Here is a 16864-nt window from a genome sequence, read left to right as displayed (position 1 = left end):
AGGGTTTACATTTACTATATTATATAATCCTCGCAACAAAATTCTGATACAATTTGATTTATATAATATTTATTTTGTCAAATTTAGACAAATCCCAAAAACCAAATCGACTTAACCAAAAAACATACTCCTTCACTACCCAATCCCACTTAACTTACGCCGCCCCATCACCATGACGGATTCTCTGAATATCGCTGTCATCGGAGCCGGCACCTCCGGCCTACTCACCGCCCGGGAGCTTCTCCGAGAGAACCACCGAGTCACCGTCTTTGAAAAATCAAACCGTCTCGGTGGAACCTGGCTTTACGAACCCCAAGTCGAGGCCGGCGATGTTCTTCACCTCGACCCCAATAGATCCGTTGTCCACAGCAGTCTCTACTCGTCCCTCCGAACAAATATCCCCCGGCCACTCATGGGTTTCTCCTATTACTCATTTGAAGACAAATCCTACGGTGATCCGAGAATGTTCCCCGGACATGAAGAGGTTCTAAAGTTTTTGCAGGATTTTGCTAACGAGTTCGGAATCACTGAGGTGATTCGGTTTAACTCGGAGGTGGTGCGAGTCGACTCATTAGACGGTGATTTTGTGGTGGAGTGGAGGACGATGGAGGTGGGTTCGGTGGCGGAGGTGTTTGATGCGGTGGTGGTTTGCAGCGGCCACCATACTGAACCTCGAATTGCCGATGATGTTCCTGGTATGTAATGTAACTTTACAGATCGGCCGGCTCACGTGACTTTTTAACTACCTCTTTTTTTTTTTTTTTTTTTTTTTTTTTTTTTTTTTAATTTTGTTATTACTATATTATAGTATAATACGATGATTGATGCTATCATACCTCGTAATTACAGAAATGACCCTGCTATAATGGAATAGTTGCATATTTGGCCCTATAGTTTTCTATTTTAATAATTACATTTCAAGAAAAATTATGGTTGTGATAGAAGTGACAAGGAGTTTATTAAGATCATCCTTTATAAATTCTCAACAGACTGAATTTAGCAAACATAAATTATATTTCGTAAGATTTAAATTATTATTCATCAAAACTAATAGCTAAATTTTATTTTGCATATAAAATCGAATCAGGTATCGACGAATGGTCACGAAAACAAACTCATAGTCACAATTATCGTGTTCCTGAACCATATCGAGATCAAGTTTGTCTACATCTTTCTCATATTTTTTTGTTTCATTTTAACTAATAAGTAAAAGTGTATCAAGATTTTCGATACATTAACAGGTGGTGGTAGTGATTGGGAATGGGACTAGTGCATTAGATATATCTCGAGAAATCGCAACAGTTGCCAAAGAGGTTCGTCTTTCGTCAAGATCTCTAAATGTCAAGGTCTCAAAGTTGGATGGGTATGCAAATATATGGCAACATTCAAAGGTACATCCAAGTCTTTATAGGTTTAGACAAACTTTTTTTTGGGTGTTAGTCCATTAATGCACATCAAATGCAGTACGACCTCTCTTGTCTTCATGATGAGGATGAGACATGGAGAGTGAGAGCATGTTACACCTTTTTAGGCGGTGCAAAAAAAAATGCAATATTTGTCCCATTAACATTGTGTTAGTCCAGTTTATGGCAAACACAGTACAACAAATGTGTAACAAATGGGACTATAATGAACAAATGTGTAACAAATGGGACCATTATGAACACAATTTTGACATTTAAACAGATTAATCGTGTTTATGATGACGGAACGATCTTCTTCCAAGATGGAGATTCAATTGAAGCGGATATTATCTTACATTGCACGGGGTATGAATTACACCCAACACTCTTTACCCAAAAACATGCGTTTTATTTTAAATTCTATGAAAATACACCGCAAAACTCTTATTTGATTTAGTGTGTGATAGGTACAAGTTTCATTTCCCCTTTCTAACAACAAACAACATTGTGCATGTGGATGACAATCGTGTTGGACCACTCTACAAACATGTGTTCCCTCCACAACTCGCACCTAGACTTGCTTTCGTTGGACTAACATATAGTACGTACATTGTTAATTAAAACAATGTTGCTCTTTCCTTTTTCTATTAAGTATTGCTTGGGTAAATGATGTTTAAAAAATATTGGAGAAAATGACGACGTAGTTTGGGAGATAAACGAGGGCACGTTTATAAAACTTTGGACTTAAAAGATTTATTTCTCTAATTTTCTTTATTAAGTTGTTCTTTCTGTATTGAGTAACAAACACTCGTATACTATCATTATGAAGATCAAGGTGTTCATTTTCAAATGTTTGAGCTACAATCAAAGTGGGTAGCACTTGTATTGTCCGGGAAGATATCGTTACCATCGGAAGATGAGATGTTAGCCGACGTTCACAAACATTATCGAGAAATGGAGGACAATGGGATCCCAAAGCGCTACACTCATTCACTAGGTTTTAAGGTGATTATCTTGATTCTTCTATGAATATTACATAGAAAATATAGCAACGTACTTCACCTTTTTTACTAAATGGCAACATACTTATGATTCGTTACTCAATAGAAAATTTTAATCACATTCTATTACCGATAATATAGTATTTAAAAAATAATATACATTTCCCATATTGGAGCAAAATGTAAGGATGTTGGTATTATCGGTAAATAAACAATTATGTTGTTATTATGGGTAAACTAATAAAAATATATTTTTGTTATTGGTAGATAAACGTAAGTAAATTGTTGTTTTGGGTAAAAACATAATTATGATGCTACTAAGGGTAAAAAAACTTATAGTATCATTAAAAAAGGTATGATTGGATTATGTTCATTCCTCTTTGAGTTTGGTTGTCAAACGAACTATGTATTAAACTTTGAAATTGATGGTTTCTATGACAGTTTGAATATGTGGACTGGCTAGCTTCTCAAGTAGGATTGCAAATAGATGATCGACTTAAAGTGATTTGTAGGAATTTTTCAGAGCAATGTATTTCTCATCCTAATGATTTTAGAGACGTGTTTGAATTATAATTTTCTTAATTTTGATTTATGTGTAATTAACTATCAGTTGATGCGCATTAATTGGAATTGTAGGCACACGAATCATTTTATCGAGAAAGTAATCTATTGTAATGTGGTCATTGATCGTTTGTATTAGAAACATAAATGAATTAGGAGTTTTTGTAAAGGGAATATACATACCATTCTATATGGGGTTTGGAAACCATAATATGTTTCTTAACATAATAATAAATTTGATTGGGTTGTTGTCTAGTAACTATCAAGACAGATTACAAAATCACTCAACAAACCCTCTAGCATATTGACAGATTAGTTCACATTCATTTTTACTTGGGCATTTTATCGAACAGTTGATGATTTAAAGAAGTAGTTTTTTTCTTCACATAAATTTCTTACTATTTTTAGAAAATCTTTACAATCATACTGAAGTTCGTAGTAATATCTACAGAATTTTTTGGCAAGAGGTGAGTGTGTTTATATTTTAGAATTTTTTTAGAATGGTGGAAGATTTTATTAAAAACTAGCAATGAGCTAGAAAAAGCATATTACAACAAAGTAGAAGCTAAAGCAAGATTATGAAGTCAAACAGTTCAACCAAGCTTAACTTTACTACACCTATTGGAAATCCAAAAAAATGCCCTCTCAACAACCTCATCAAAAATAAAGGATTTCCTAGGAAGAGCCATTCCAAAACAATGGAATTCTTGAAGTTCCAACAACACCAAAAAGCCGATAACACCATTGCATCAAAAGGCTTTTGTTGACTACCCCTCAAGAGAACAGAATCAAACCAAGAAATAAAATCAGTAATGGTGAACTGATCAGTAATGGTGAACTGATCAGGAAGGTGAACGTCCCACCATATAGCAATTTGTCAATTTGTCAACTCCCTGCAACCAACAAAAAGATGATAAATAGTCTCCACAACTTTATGACAAACTGGGCACATGATCGTATGCAACTCCAACCCTCGATAAGACAATCTCTCCCTAGTAGAGATATTCTCGAGTCTGATCCTCCAAATAAGAATATTAATCTTGATAGGAACCCAATCATTCAACCTGGTCTCCGCACCACTAACATCGAGCATACCAGAATCAATAACAAAACGAGATGAAGAAACATAGAACACACCAGACACATCACCAAGCCAACCAAATTTGTCAAGTCTATCCTACAAACGGAAAATTCTACAACAAAAATATAAGATCATCCCACTGGCTCTGCTCAATACCTCCCCTAGGAAGACAACGAAGGATACAAGGGTCCAACCTAAGAGAAAAAAAATCTCTAATAAAAGTCACTCTTATGATTATCCAGTGGAAAAATCCTATGAAAAGAAACTACAACAGACATATTAGCCAACAATTTATCATGCCAAAAATTCGTAGAAGTTTCATCTCCCACCCTAATCAGACATAAGGAAAGGAGATCAATCCCCCAATCCTGAAGATTAGAAAGCATACAAATAAGATTATTCCAAGGGCCCGACCAATAACTACACATCGATACAGAAGAAAGACCACCATCAGACCCATAAATAGCTTTGACAACCCTCACCCACAACAACTGAAAATCATGAAAAAAATCTCCAACTCCACCAAAACATCATCGCTCTGTTAAACACAAAAAGATTTCCCACTCCTAGCCTTCCAACCTCTTTAGAAGCCATAACTTTGTTCCAGTTAACCCAATGTATCCGCCTCTCATCCAAATCTGCACCCCAAAAAAATCTAGCTCTCGAGGATTCCAAAGAACGAAGAACAATAACTAGAGTAAGGAACACCGACATTAAATAACTACCCACAGAACCAAGAACATACTTAATCAAAGTAAGTCGGCCACCAAAATAAAGACTTTTAACCTTCCACACTGCTAGTCTACTACGAAATCTATCTATAATAGAGGACCAAGCGTTCACCCGATTCATATTTTGACCCACTAGCACCCCAAGATGAACAAACATGAAGGAGTCTAAAGCACAACCCATATATCTCACAATATCCACAACCTAAAAGGAGGTAATGCCAACACCAATCAATTTTCTTTGATGTAAATTGATATTAAGCCCGTAGCCATATAAAAACACGGAAAATACGGATAAGATGGCTAGCATTATCAAAACTCAAAGGCGAAATCACACCAACATCATCTGCATAAAGAAGATTCGAAATCTCTATGTTCCTGTAACGTCCCATTTTTCAAAACAAAATTTTCAATTTTAATAAGGTAAAATCATTGTTTCCACAAAATCCAAGTAAAAAAACAACGTAAGTATCAAATACAATCATCCCAAAATATCAAAGTATCAAAGCATGTTGAATCATAGAAACTGCAAATGGATGTGTACAATCAAGCCTTTGCCTTCCCGCGATCATCTGAAGTACCTGAAACACAGTAAATCTACAACTATAAGCACGAAGCTTAGTGAGTTCCCCCAAAATACCACATATAACATATATAACAACATGTAGTTGTATAGGGTTCACAACAACCCCGGGTCCATATCAACCCCGAGTCCATATTGACTCCGAGCCCAGATTGGCTCCATTAGGTCCGTATCAACCCCGAGTCCGTAATGACTCCGAACCCAGATCGGCTCCATGCATACAACATACAAGCATATCAACAAGAGTCACAAAGACATTATACACAATTGAAACCTAGTGTCCTATAGTATAGTGAGAAGACTCACCTCACAGGTAGTTGCTAAAACACAACAGTTCTTACACAGTGAAGATTGGTACTATAAACCACCTAACAACAATAAAGAAGTACCTACTCAGTCTACACACTAAAACCCCTAAATTGACCAAAAGTCACCTATGGTTAAAAAGTAAACAGTCAAAGTCAACTTTGACAGGTCTCCACGTCGTGGCCACCCATAGGACATGTCATGGGCACTCCGAGAGAAAACAATCGGGCACCCACCCCAATCGCCACATCGTGGCCACCTAAACACCATGTCGTGGGAACTGGGTTCCAACAACTTAACAAATTTAACTCTCAACCTGTTACGCCATTCCTTCAAACTTTCCAAAACCCTAAGTCCTAATACTTCACAAAGATCGGTGCTTTTCAGTCTTGCATGTCCAATGTAAGCCTAATACTCAACTTAGGTCAAAATGAAGAAATACCACCAAAGATCACATGCATGAAGCCCAAAATAACAACAAAATTCAGATATGGAACATATGTCCACTAAGGGAGCTCAACAATCTATAACATTGCTAACTTTATGGAATCCATGCATTCTACCCAACCTAACATAGAGAAAAGTAGGCAAGAACCTAGATCTAGCATCCTCATAACATAAAGCTTGAGTCTTGGATACTTACAATGGTCCATAAAGCAAACAAGAAGATGATGATGAGACTTGCAAGTTAGATCAATGCTTCAACAATGATTCCTTCTCCTTCAAACGTCAAAAGTGACCACCCAATCTAAGATCTCCTACAATGGGGCTAGGGTTTGGATGGGGAAGTTTCTCGAAGGGTGGAGGCTACCAAATGAGGAAACCTTAGGAGTTAGTGCCCTTAAATAGGGCACAAACCTATAAATTAGGGTTTTGGCCCAAATAGTCCCCACATTGTGGTCAACATAGTGCCACATCGTAAGAGACTTAAATGAAGTCGCGTTTGATTCGTGTCATGACACGTCGTGGTGGTGTTTCCACCACGTTGTGGCCATCCAGTTCACATAAAAATTAAATTAATATAAGGAATCGGATTTTACAATTCTCCCCCATTAGAATCAGACTTCGCCCCCAAAGTCCTCAGTCTCAAACAAATCAGGATAGTGGTTACACATCTCCTCCTTGGGTTCCCAAGTCCACTCAAAACCCTTTCGTTGCTGTCACTGCACGCGCGTGTACATATTTTCAGGTTTTAAAAACTATGTAACTTATTCATACGAACTTTGTTTTTGATGTTATTTATATCCTTGGAAAGCTTTCGACGAGATCTACAACTTTCATTTAGATTCCGTCAGCTAATCTTGACTTTATATTTTTCACACAGCCTTAGACTATTAAAGCATATATAAAAAGCATAACTCTCTCATCCGGTGTCCGTTTTCGACAAACTTTATATTATTGGACTTCTATTAACAATATTCAATTCTCATTTAGATTATTTTGGCTAAAAATCGACCAGTCTAAAATTCGATTTTTGAGTTGAATACTACTATGTCGAATCTTAGAAAAAATCATAACTTCCTCTCATGAAGTCAGATTTGGACGCTCTCTATATCCATGCTATCGGTTTAACGATTACTATTAATTTCATTTAGATATCTTTAGCTAAAAAGTAATTTATCAAAAATTGACTTTTTACGATACACAGTGTACCGGTTTAATCGCAAAACTTCGAAGAAGCATAACTTCTTCATATGAAGTTAGATTTGAACGCTCCTTACATCTCTGGAATCATTGCAACATATACTACAACTAGGTTAAGATTACTTATCCTAAGTAATCTTTTATCTTCGACGTGTATTTTAATTTTATTTATTTTATTATTAAATACTTACATAATATCCTATAAAACACGTAAGCATACAAATATATGAATAATCATTTCTTATTAATTCATATAAAGATTACAATAGTTTACCAAAGTGATTATAGACTATGACTTAATCTAGCAGGAAATGCGGGCGGTACACCTCAAAATACAATCCACCATAATTAGGGTTCCAAAACTCAAGTTCATAATTGAAGTTGAAGTTGTAGAACAAACAAGGTGAATAGACAAGGTCACGACACTACAAATAACTACTAAATTTGATTGGGAAGATCCCCAAACCCTAACTCAAAAATGGAGGAGAAGAACACTAGTATGGTACCTTCCAATGCTTCATGGAGATGATTCGAGCCTTCTCTTCACAACACTTAAAATTACTTCATGGGAGAGGCGAAGAGCTTAAGTTTCTTCTTTTTCCCACCTCAAATTTGTCATCTCTCTTTTTCTCTTAACTCTCTTTCCCATTTTTGTTCAAATCCATGTTTTGAAAACCGGACCGGACCGGCCGGTTCGACCGGTTCAACCGGGAACCGGTCCCGAATCCGGTTCATATAGGTCAAAAAACCAGTATTTGTTTGAACCGGTAAAAACCGGTCGAACCGATAAAAACTGGTCCGGTTGAACCGGTAAAACCGGTCAAAACCGGAAATTTTAAAAAATATTTATTTTTTTCATTTTTTGTATTTTTTATATAATTAAATATAATTATAACATCATCCGGTTTTTCCGGTTTTTGAGACCGGTCCGACCGGTTGGACCACTTGAACCATCGAACCAGTAAGACGACCGGTTCGATCTCCGGTCCGGTTTTCAAAACCTTGGTTCAAATGGGAGAGGCGAAGAGCTTAAGTTTCTTCTTTGCCATTTTACACAATTAATCCTATTCGTATGTGTTTTTCTAAATTGATCACAACTAACCAAGTCAACGATGTTTTGTGCTAAAATGAAATTTTTGTCCCTCATTCTAATTTTTTACTTTATAGTCGAGATTAATTCTACAATTAACTTATAAGTATGTATGTATTATTTTAACGAATTTATTTATTTATTTTTAATATTTTAATTATTTTAAATTATATAGTTAATAAAAAATTAATTTCTCTGAAAATTAGTATGTAACAGTCGACATATAAAAAAAAGAAAAGAAAAAGAGATGATTAGATTATGAGGGAAGATGAAAAATATATACAAAAGTAAGAATAAAGAGCGTATATCTTTCATAATTGGTTTATAGCCCATCTCACCAAATTAAAGTTATTTTTTTTCCTAAATTATTCTTAACTAGGTGAATCCCCGTGCCATTACGTTGGAAAAAAATTATATGATTAAAATATATTGAAATTTACATTTTATATATGTTTTTTTTGCCATTTTCCATATCATTATCAATAAATTTTATGAACACTTTTTATCAATAAAATGAGCAAACAAGAGTTATACGATATTTTGTGTAATTTATTCAATCATAAAAGACGATGAATATGTTATATTAATATTACGGTGAAGATTTGGTATATGTTATAGAGAATATGCACAAAAAATTTACTTTATAATGAAATAAAGAAAATAATATCTTAAAGCTCAAAATTATTGAATATGTTGTTTGTTTATGTCATGCTGCAATAAACGTTGATAGTTGAAGGTTGATAAAAAATTAAAATTGAAATCGTCTCAACGATATTCGGATATATCAAACTTTGTATATTGAAAAATATTTATAAAAATGAATTAACTTCACTTATCTTTGCATATGTCATTTCAATTTTGAAAGCGAATAATAAATTAAAGTGTTTTGATCTCTCTCTCTCTCTCGCGCACACATACATACACACTCACACACACATACTCTTTCTCTCTCTCTCTCTCTCTCTCTCTCTATATATATATATATATATATATATATATATATATATATATACACACAAACACACATACACATACATACATACATATATATATACACAAACACACATACACATACATGAATACATACATACATACATACACACATATATATATATATATATATATATATATATATATATATATATATATATATATATATATACATATTAATTAAATGGGATGTAAATATTTAAAATATGTTTATTCAATTAAACGAGTAATATGATAATCTAATGTGTAAACTGAATATTGTACCAAAATCTTCGAATCTACTATTAAAAAACTAATTATGTGTGTCCAATATTTTATGTGTTTTATTCATATAATATTAATTGTATAAGGCTCTAAGTTATTATATAAATTGTTATTATTTAACTTATTCTTGTTTAGAGTAATCAAAATATATATCTTCAGCCACATTAATATAATGAAAATTTGTTAATTACATTGAAGTTTTATTTTAATATTAGAACTCTCAAAATTCAAATTAAATATTATTTTGAACTAAATCAAAGTGGTTTTGCATTCATTGTACTTAATTGATACTTATGAAACTTAATTAAATGTGCTTAAAATATTTAAATTATGTTTATTCATTTAAATGAATATAATAATCAACTAATTTCTAGTCAAAATATATTACTAAAATCATGCAACCCAACTATTAAAAAAATTAGTTATGTGTCTCTAATATTTTATGTGCATTTATTTATATAAGAGTGTATATTATTTTTTCTCCATGAACATATTAATCAAATATATAATACAAAGTTATATATTTGAGACAACAATTCCATAACTACTTTACAAAATTAACATTGTAGAATTTTTGTTTGTAACAATTACATAAATACATAATTTGATTGCAACAAATTATTAAATTTAGTATATAATATTAATAATATAAAATTTTGACAATAAAATGATAATATTTTACATAAAAACATATATAAACTAATAAATTAAGTAAGTTGTCTTAAAATTAAATAGTTAGCTTTAAAATTAAAATAATAAAGAAGTTTAATATTTTAAAAACTCAAATTAATATAGTTGAAGACAAGTATATTATCTATGAAACAAATATATATATATATATATATATATATATATATATATATATATATATATATATATATATATATATATATATATAGGGAAATGATCAAATGAAAAAACCTAAAATGTTGAGAACGCGAGAACAGTTCTGAACCAATCAATATATAAGGGCGTATAAGTAATTGTATATTTTAATTAAATTAAAATAAAATCAAATTCAATTGAATTCCCTTAAATTTAGGATCAGTTTCCAAAAAGAAAGAAATATTTGATTTTTTATTTTTCTTATTAGTGGAATACAAAAAACATTTTACCAAAATTTAATTAAAATAATAAAAAAAAACAAAATTTTCTCCTATTTCATGTTTTTTTTCTTAAAAAAACAGAATAGAAATCCAATCCCAAATCAATACATTTATATTCACAAATGATTTTTTTTTTCAAAAAACCTGAAACTACTCCAATCACAAATGAATACATATCAATTTACAAGTAATCCAATTCCTTTTTTTAATCAACTTAAAATAAAAAGAATACCTCTAATCATAAATAAATACATTCATTAACACATGATTACATTAGTATTCACAAATGAGTACCCTGTTATTCACAAATGAATAAATGAATACCTCTAATCATAAATAAATACATTCGTTCACACATGAATGCACTGCTATTCATAGATGAATACAATGTTATTCATAAATAAATACACATTCTAAACGTATTCATAAAGAGAGATCAGGAGACTTAAAGATAAGAAAGATGTAGTAGACTACAGAAGCTAGGGTTTGCACTTTTGCACCCATCATCTCTATCCAAGAATCCACACCAGCTTCACCGATTGAATTCGATCCTCCAAAGCCCTAATCTAGGACTTGGGGAACGACTACAAGTGAGATAATGGACTTCGATGAGTATAAGTACTTAGAGAAGACAGTCGACGAATCCGACACCGAGAATGGTTCGTCTGCGAAGACCAAAGACGGTCTGTCTCTCTCGCCGTCTTTCTCTCTCCATCCCTACACTACTTCTGTGACATTCCGATCGGGAAGACCTTTCCACACGGCTACAGCTACAGCCATGGTCACGTTCTATGTGTAAGTCCCTCCTTCTCCAGTCGTTCACTTCGTCCCCTTTGTATTTCTTGCTCCTTCTTTGTTCTTCTTCAATGCGGTCATCTTTAACATATTTGCCATCATCTTCTCTTCCCTTCCGCTTCCTTTCATCGGATTCAAGGATGCAGGTCTAGAATCTCCAATGAATACCAATGAAATAAAATCGAGTTGTAGGAGAACGATTGGAGATCGAGTTGAAGCCTTGGAGGGTTTTGGTGATGGTGAGGGCTGATGACGATCGAGTTGAAGGAGGCCGCTTCTGTTTCATCGATTTAATGCTCTATGAGATTAGGTCAAGAAATAAAGAGGCATAGAGTAATTATAGGAGTTTACAAAATTAGGGTAATGTTTATTTACCTTAATAGCCTTTATAATTTTCTTTAATTTAAAAATTAAAATTTAAATGTATTAATAATTAGAAAAATAACAATTAATTATAGTCACACATCTTAAAAATTAGATGGTCCAGATCTGTTCTCACGTTCTCAACCTTTTAGGTGTTCTCATTTGATCTTACTCCTATATATATATAACCTCTACATTTTTTTTCAAGAAAAAATACATATAAAAACTAAAAAATACATATACACAATAAAAGAAATGATCAAACTCCTATTTACTTACATTCAACATTTTCATCATATCATTAACAAAAAAAATATAACATAGACTTTAAATATACCGATATACTTACATTAAATATGTTCATCATATCATTTTCATATCACGAAAATAACATACAATAAAAAAGTTTAATATATTAAAAACTCAAATTATTGTGGTTTAAAATAAATGGATTATCTATGAAACAAGAAAAAAACTATAACTTCTATATTTTTTTTCTCAAGAAACAATACATATAAAAACTAAAAAAATACATATACACAATAAAAGAAATAATCAAACTCCAATCTACTTACATTCAACATCTTCATCGTATCATTTTCATATAACAAAGAGAATATACAATAGCTTTTAAGAACACCGACATGAACATAATGAAAACTACTAACAAATGAGTTAGTTTATACAAATTGTCATCTTTATACCTCTTTCCCGTTTAATATAAATACATGTACCACAAATAGATTTTTTATGTGTTCTCAAATCATATTTGTTTTCATATCATTCTCTAAACCCTATCAATATGATCATGTACCAATTTGAACTATACATATAACAACCAATCATATGTCATAAGTATTAATTAACTATCGTAAATTAAAAACTTTTGATTTGTATTATCATTTAAGTAACTTTAAGTTGAAGAGTTTGGAAGTTTTAAATGAATATAGTTCAAAATAGATAACCTATCTTAGACGATATTCATTTGAATGACTTATTTTATGAAAGATAAATAGATCCTAAACGGTCAAGATGTTAAATCTTAATTAATTGAACCATGAACATGTTTATCAAACAACGATATTCATTTGAATGACTTATTTTATGAAAGATAAATAGATCCTAAACGGTCAAGATGTTAAATCTTAATTAATTGAACCATGAACATGTTTATTAAACAACCGCTAACTTATTAGTTCACGATCAATAATTTTTTATCAAAAGAGACGGAGATCTTTACAGATACACCTTGCTTCTTAAATAAAAATATAATAATAAAATAATAAAATAAAAATTTGGTCCCTAAGCTTTACATAAAACTACAAGTTTTGTCCAAATTTGGAAATTGTCCCCATATCGTCCTTAACTTTATATTTTGTTGAGGATATGACCTTGTGTTTTGCTCAAATACAAATTTAGTCCAAACTTTGAAGTCATTTATTGGGTTCTAGTTTATAACCTATGGGAAGTATGGTTATAAAATTAATTAAATTTTATTAAAAAATCAAGATTATTAATCAATTATTTTAAATAAATTATTACTTAAGAGATATTTTTTCAGTTATATAAAATTATAATCGTTGATTTAAATAAATACGTAAAGTTACATCACCTTATAATATGTATTAATTTTATTTTATTTTTCAATCTAATGTTATTAATTTAATACAAATAGAGTGAGAAAATTTGAAATTTAAAATCGATTATAAATTTAATTTAATTAGAATGAAAAATTTAAAATTTAAAATTAAAAATTGATAATCAATTATTAATTTAATGTAATTAGAGTGGAAATATAAAATTTAAAATTTAAAATGGATAATTAATATGTTGACAAGTGATATGATAAATAATATAATAAGGAGTTGTAATTATATGATATTTGTCGATATAAGATTAAATCTATTTTTTTTATTAGAATAGGGATTTGGGTATAGACTTGCAACAAAATACAAATCTAAGACATCATCACATTGGGATGATTTGAAATTTGAACATAACTTATGATTTTTGGTAAAATGTAAGGACCAAATTATAATTTACTTGAATTTAAATTATCTTACAAAAATACAAAAAACTTAATTATAACTCTTGAGTCTTGGTTACAAAAAGTTTCCATCTTTAAATTTAGATCTCACATCGAAAACTTTATTAAGTGTTTTTTTATTATCAACTTGTAACTCTTTTAATTTCTAAGGTTAAAGGATTAATAAATGAAGTTGTAAACTAATCTCCCACTGGCATAAACAAATAAACTAGTTTTTATCGCTCAAATCAGATCTAAAGGGGAGAATCATTCCAATTCCAAAACAGGTTTCTTCCATCAACACAAGAACTGAAGAACCCTTGAAGGAATCATCTTTAGATGAGTTCAGTTGTACCTCGGGGAACGTAGTTAGTTGTACTTTTAGGAGATAGTGAAACATGGGTGTCCAAGAAACTGGGGATGATGAAAATAAAGGAACAAAGAACAAGTACAGAAGAATGGATTCTGAGCTTACTGATTATGGTAATAAGGATCCAGAGATTGTACAATACAATCAGACACAGCGACAAAGAAGCAAGAGAACCAGAAAGTACGTTTTTGCTTGTGCTGTTTTCGCATCTCTCAACAATGTCCTTCTTGGCTATGGTAAAAACCCAAAACGACTCTTTGTACTAATTTTAAAGCTTATGGTACAATGTCTATTTTCAACAAGCAACCATCTTTTATGTATTTGAATTTTGACCTAAAAATACATCGTCTAAGCATTGGTATTACTATTATTAAGATAAATATACAGATTTGGAATCTTGATTCAAAATGTTGTTGATATGCACAGATGTAGGTGTTATGAGTGGAGCAATCATATTCATCCAAGAGGACCTAAACATCACAGAGCTTCAGGAAGAGATTCTCATCGGTAGCCTAAGTGTCATCTCCATATTGGGTAGTTTGGCCGGAGGAAGAGTCTCCGACGCCGTTGGCCGGAAATGGAGTATGGGTCTTGCTGCAATCATCTTCCAGATTGGTGCAGCTGTAATGACCTTCGCTCCTACTTTCAAATTTCTAATGATAGGTCGACTCCTTGCCGGAGTCGGCATCGGTTTTGGTGTCATGATAGCTCCTGTCTACATCGCCGAAATTTCTCCGACTATCTCTCGAGGTTCATTCACCTCATTTCCCGAAATTTTCATAAACCTCGGGATTCTACTAGGCTATGTGTCTAACTATGCGTTTTCTGGATTTTCTTCCCACACAAATTGGCGAATCATGCTCGCAGTTGGAATCCTCCCGTCTATTTTCATAGCATTTGCAATATTCATAATCCCGGAATCACCAAGGTGGTTAGTGATGCAAAACCGAGTCGATGAAGCAAGATCGGTTTTGATGAAAACAAATGAGATGGACTCAGAGGCGGAGGAGCGGCTATCGGAGATACTAGCATCCGCCGGAGCAAAAACCAGAGACACCGCCGTCTGGCGGGAATTGCTAACTCCGACCCCATCCGTCCGGCGAATGCTGTTCACTGGAATCGGAATCCAATGTTTCCAACAGATCACCGGAATTGACGCGACGGTGTACTACAGCCCTGAGATCCTACAAACCGCCGGACTTCATGACAAGTCAAGGCTTTTAGCCGCAACCGTAGCCGTCGGAATCTCGAAAACCGCCTTTATCATGGTGGCGATTTTAGTAATAGATAAAGTTGGAAGAAAGCCGTTACTATATGTGAGCACCATTGGAATGACTTGTTGTTTGTGTGGTTTGGCGATCTCTCTCTCGTTATTTAATGGAACATCTATCGGAGTGGAATTGGTGATTCTATTGGTTTGTGGGAATGTGGCGTTCTTTTCGGTTGGAATTGGACCAATTTGCGGAGTTTTGACATCGGAGATATTTCCATTGCGGTTAAGGGCACAAGCATTCTCGTTAGGGGCGGTAGGGAATAGGGTTTGTAGTGGTATTGTTGCAATGTCGTTTTTATCTGTTTCTCATGCCATTTCCATGTCGGGGACATTTTTTATTTTCACCTTGGTATCTGGTTTATCGGTTATTTTCGTTTACAAATTTGTTCCTGAGACAAAAGGAAAATCATTGGAACAAATCGAGTTGTTGTTCGGTAACGAACACGATTCACTAGAAAACGAAGTAGAGCTATCAGATACTCAACGGTTGGTACCAAATCAAGAAAAATCTCCATTTATTATATGAAAGTTTGTAACATAATTTATCTAAATTTTGTTATTATAGAATTTTAGAAAGTGCGTATCTGATTTGGCCAGCTAGGATTTTTTTAGGCCATTAATTTTGCTTATACTAAGTTTATACTTGTATTTATTTGTAGGTTTATGCTTATATTTATGGGGTAGATGACACAAAAATCATTAACTATTGTCACCACATTTTTTTCTAAAAAGTTTTGAGATTAATAAAAGTTCTTGTTATTGGATTTAAAAACCGATTTAACAGGGGATGATGATTATATAGTAGGAAAAAACACAATCCTAGATAAGTACCAAGATGATTATTATCTCAATACTCCTTTTTAAGTTGGAATGTGTAGATCTCGAACATCCAACTTGTCACGGAGAAACTTGAAACGATCCGCTCAAAGTGTTTTAGTAAAAATGTCGTCTGTTTGAAGTTCAGACCAGATAGTAAGCGTTTTGATCTCCCTACTATTGACCCTTTCACGAACAAAATAACAGTCCATCTCAATGTATTTTGTCTGTTCATGATAGACTTGATTTGCTGCAATGTGTCTAGCAGCTTCAATGTCATATATTAGAGGTGTAGGACTGTAACGACGTAAATTTTCAAACCAATTTTTTTTTCAATTTAAAAACACATTTATCAATAATAAAATCTCAAAATGTCACAATGTCAAATCATCAAATCTAATAATCAAAAACTGTATATATCAAAACTCTAGGATCCTCTCAGTCATAACTCAATCTCTGCTGTG

The 16864-nt window shown here is 32.5% G+C and overlaps 2 protein-coding genes across 2 annotated transcripts; both read left to right on the top strand.

Moving 5' to 3' along the window:
* Positions 1–33: 33 nt before the first annotated feature.
* On the top strand, positions 34–3147 carry LOC145070182 (flavin-containing monooxygenase FMO GS-OX5-like). The gene is made up of 7 exons (XM_079017125.1): positions 34–695; positions 1088–1158; positions 1242–1391; positions 1687–1769; positions 1871–2004; positions 2233–2408; positions 2846–3147. Exons 1-7 carry the CDS (start codon positions 173–175, stop codon positions 2975–2977), a joined length of 1269 nt encoding a protein of 422 aa, XP_078873251.1. The 5' UTR covers positions 34–172; the 3' UTR covers positions 2978–3147.
* An 11005-nt stretch (positions 3148–14152) lies between these two features.
* LOC145070523 (putative polyol transporter 4) lies at positions 14153–16180 on the top strand. The gene is made up of 2 exons (XM_079017463.1): positions 14153–14547; positions 14738–16180. The coding sequence occupies exons 1-2, from the start codon at positions 14340–14342 to the stop codon at positions 16108–16110; spliced, it is 1581 nt and encodes a 526-aa protein (XP_078873589.1). The 5' UTR covers positions 14153–14339; the 3' UTR covers positions 16111–16180.
* Positions 16181–16864: the final 684 nt, after the last annotated feature.

This window comes from Lactuca serriola, chromosome 8 (assembly GCF_051521515.1).
Source record: "Lactuca serriola cultivar US96UC23 chromosome 8, Lser_US96UC23_V15, whole genome shotgun sequence".
In the NCBI taxonomy this organism is placed as follows: domain Eukaryota; kingdom Viridiplantae; phylum Streptophyta; class Magnoliopsida; order Asterales; family Asteraceae; genus Lactuca; species Lactuca serriola.
This window is presented reverse-complemented; position numbering and strand designations above follow the sequence as displayed.

Bases quoted from the DNA above. Each gene is read 5' to 3' on its own strand.
- LOC145070182 (XM_079017125.1), top strand. From the start codon at position 173: ATGACGGATTCTCTGAATATCGCTGTCATCGGAGCCGGCACCTCCGGC. The intron at 1,159-1,241 runs GTTTGTCTACAT...ATACATTAACAG, and splicing joins CTGAACCATATCGAGATCAA to GTGGTGGTAGTGATTGGGAA. The intron at 2,409-2,845 runs GTGATTATCTTG...TTTCTATGACAG, and splicing joins CTCATTCACTAGGTTTTAAG to TTTGAATATGTGGACTGGCT.
- LOC145070523 (XM_079017463.1), top strand. From the start codon at position 14,340: ATGGGTGTCCAAGAAACTGGGGATGATGAAAATAAAGGAACAAAGAAC. The intron at 14,548-14,737 runs GTAAAAACCCAA...TGATATGCACAG, and splicing joins CAATGTCCTTCTTGGCTATG to ATGTAGGTGTTATGAGTGGA.